Source organism: Melampsora larici-populina (genome assembly GCF_000204055.1).
Source record: "Melampsora larici-populina 98AG31 unplaced genomic scaffold MELLAscaffold_7, whole genome shotgun sequence".
NCBI classification, from domain to species: Eukaryota; Fungi; Basidiomycota; class Pucciniomycetes; order Pucciniales; family Melampsoraceae; genus Melampsora; species Melampsora laricis-populina.
Window position 1 is genome coordinate 324,638 of NW_006768771.1, and position 2,895 is coordinate 327,532.

General features: G+C 43.6%; 1 protein-coding gene across 1 annotated transcript; it reads right to left on the minus strand.

Moving 5' to 3' along the window:
- Positions 1-229: 229 nt before the first annotated feature.
- MELLADRAFT_60770 (uncharacterized protein) lies at positions 230-1,408 on the minus strand (the record flags this gene model as incomplete). The annotated part of the gene is made up of 3 exons (XM_007406993.1): positions 230-670; positions 734-1,352; positions 1,401-1,408. 3 exons carry the CDS (start codon positions 1,406-1,408, stop codon positions 230-232), a joined length of 1,068 nt encoding a protein of 355 aa, XP_007407055.1.
- Between the last annotated feature and the right edge of the window lie 1,487 nt (positions 1,409-2,895).

The following is a 2,895-nucleotide window of genomic DNA, read 5'->3' on the forward strand; positions in this document are numbered from 1 at the left end:
GTGTTGAAGTCTGCATGCTAACAAATCCACTTAGGGTATCTCGGACATGTCTTTGACTTGAATGTCTTTCTTTATTCTATTACATGATGTATGGAGCTTTAGTCAACTATTGACACAACAAATCTTTGTATTTGACTGAATATCCTCAGAAATTACATGTGAACACTTGGTTGGTACAACAACTTCTTCTATTTTTGCAACCATATCTTAGCCAGTAACATGTGCCTACTTAAACAAGATTTTTCTTAATGTGAACTGGTAAGGTATTCAAGAGGGTCGAAACTGGCTTGATTTGAAGAGACACCTTCTCCTCAGCGGTCAATGATGATAACCAAACCGGCTCATAACAATTTTCAGGTAGACCTCTGCAGACCGGAGCGCTTGCATTAGTCGTAGTCGCCACAGTGCGACATTGATCAAATCGCCGTGATGTGATCAATGGACCCTTTGTGGAAGAGCTGTACTTCTCAGATAATTCATCGAGTTGATGGAGCACCGAAGTGAATTCTTGACTACGCCAGATAAGGCCAACTGCGGGGTGATGGGTGTTTTCGGGCTGCCACTCCGTGTCTGAACAGCAGTCGTGATGAGGCAGCAGTTTTGTAGCCTCATCTCCGAGTTTTTCTGCCTTTGCAAGAGCAGACATCGAACGGAGACGATACTTGAAGAGCTGACCAGCTCAGAAAAGATCAGCTCAAGATACACTTATTCAAGACGTCAATTTAAAACTCACCGCGATTTTTTTACGGCCGGTCTCTTTCCGTAGAAGCTTTTGGGGAGATCGGCGCCCTTGTCGTATATCGGTGGCCGTTCCACGCATCCATCGATGTACGATGCCAATGCATACTTTCTCGGTGGAATCATCGGAAGAGATTGATTGCTTGGGGAAGGCACCTTCTGACTTGGCGTATTGCCAATGCTTGACCAAAAAGAGTGCCATGGTACGGTTCCAAGGATCTCTATCAGGAGACTTCCAATCAAAAGTAATTTGATTGATACCGTGCTTTTGCAAGTCAGCAAGAAATAGAGCCTTAAATCGCTCCAATTTAGCGTCGCTGTCTCTAACAATAACATGAGTTGGATTTGATGTGAAAACAGCGCGATCGGACATTATGTCATCCCGAGTGAGAGGACGAAGTCGGCAGAGTTCGTCAGGAGTGGGTTCCGGCGGATAAGCCTTTGTCAACTCGTTGAAACCAAGCATATGTCTGGTGAAGCCGGCTAACAATTGGCAGAGAGCTTCGGTGGAATCTGGAAGCGAATCGGAAACCGAAGCGTTCAAAGCTTTGAGTGAGGTCACGGCAGCTCCTTTCTTCCAGTGATGGGAGGCTATCAGTTGGAAGGATGAAAAGCTATCAGTAGGGAATTCTAGTTGGGGTTAGATTCGAAGAAATATGCACGTACACATTGTCAAATGCTCTAAGGAGTAGAAGGAGCTGGCTTCAAGGAGACTAATTCCTGGGATTACGGAACGTTGGAAGCAAGAATATATCTGTGTCTTTGAACTGAGTGCCAATGAATCAGTTCGAAAAAATGTATCAGGCCTTTCTCAACTCATCACCCTCACAAACGGGACGATCGGCACGCTTTGATCAGGAATGTAAATTCCTAGCAAGATTTATTTTTGGGGACCATTACTATAATAGTCGCTGATACCCAAACAAAACAAAAAAAAGACCAAGACCATCCTTTCTTCCAAGATGTATAGAAAAGGGGGTTAACATCTTAATTTTGATATTCCATCAACAAAGGAAACGGAACAACAGACTGCTATCTGAACTAAATGAAATCTATTTCGAAATTATTACAACACTCTTGGTGTGTGCACGTCGACGTGCTACACCAAGACAGACATGGTGGTAGCTCCTTATTGAAGATCTTGTAATTTTGTTCGGCTTGAGCTAGGGATCAAGATCAATAGGCCACCGGGTGAAGCAGATTGTCTTTGTCGCATACCTGAGATAAGATCACAGCAAGGGCGAAGTCCAAACAGTCACAGGCAAGGATAAAGGCCTTATAAGGATCCGTAATCTTGAGAATAGGGGCTGATGTGAATGCAGTGTTCAATTTATTAAATGCTTTGTTGCACTTCTCATCCCATATGTAAGGGGTCTTCAATCTTGTCAGGTTATGCAATGGTCAAGTAGTGAGAGAGAAATGGTCTATAAAGCGCCGATAAAAAATTTGAAAAACCAATAAATCGTTGTAACTCATTCACGTTGCGAGGTGCTGGCCAGTGTTTCACAGCCTTCACCTTTGTGGGATCCATGTTGTTTTTGTTTTTTGATATTAACAATCCCAAGTATTCAATTTCATCTTTAGAAAATTCGCACCTTTTGGGCTTTAGCCATAAGCTGTGTTTACACAGGACATCTAAAACCGTGTCAACTGCTGCTTTGTGGTGAACATTCTTCTTAGTATAAATCATAGTAAGATCAAGGTAGGCTGCCGTATCCTTTTGAATTCTACCCACCAACATATCCCGAATGAAAAATTGAAAATAGCCCGGCGCTCCAGTGGGTCCAAATGGCATGGTAAGCAGCGCAAACTGGCCATGCTTACAAATGAATGCCAAAATGTCCCTGTAGCCTTCAGCCACTTGAAGATTTCCGTAGGCATTGCACATGTTGAGCTTAGAGAATTTCTCGGCATCCAACAGACTATCAACAAGATCCATAGTCAGGGGAAGTGGATATTTGTTTTTTATGGTGAGGGAGTTGAGTCTTCTATAGTCAACGCGCGGTCAAAGGTTGCCATCCTTCTTCCCAGTGAAGAGCACCGGAGCAGCCCACGGCAAGGTGGTTCTCCTTATGGTACCATTTGCTAGGGCCTCAGCAATCATCTTGCTTAACACTTCATCTTCTGCTGGTGATAAAGGTATGATTTGACCCGCTT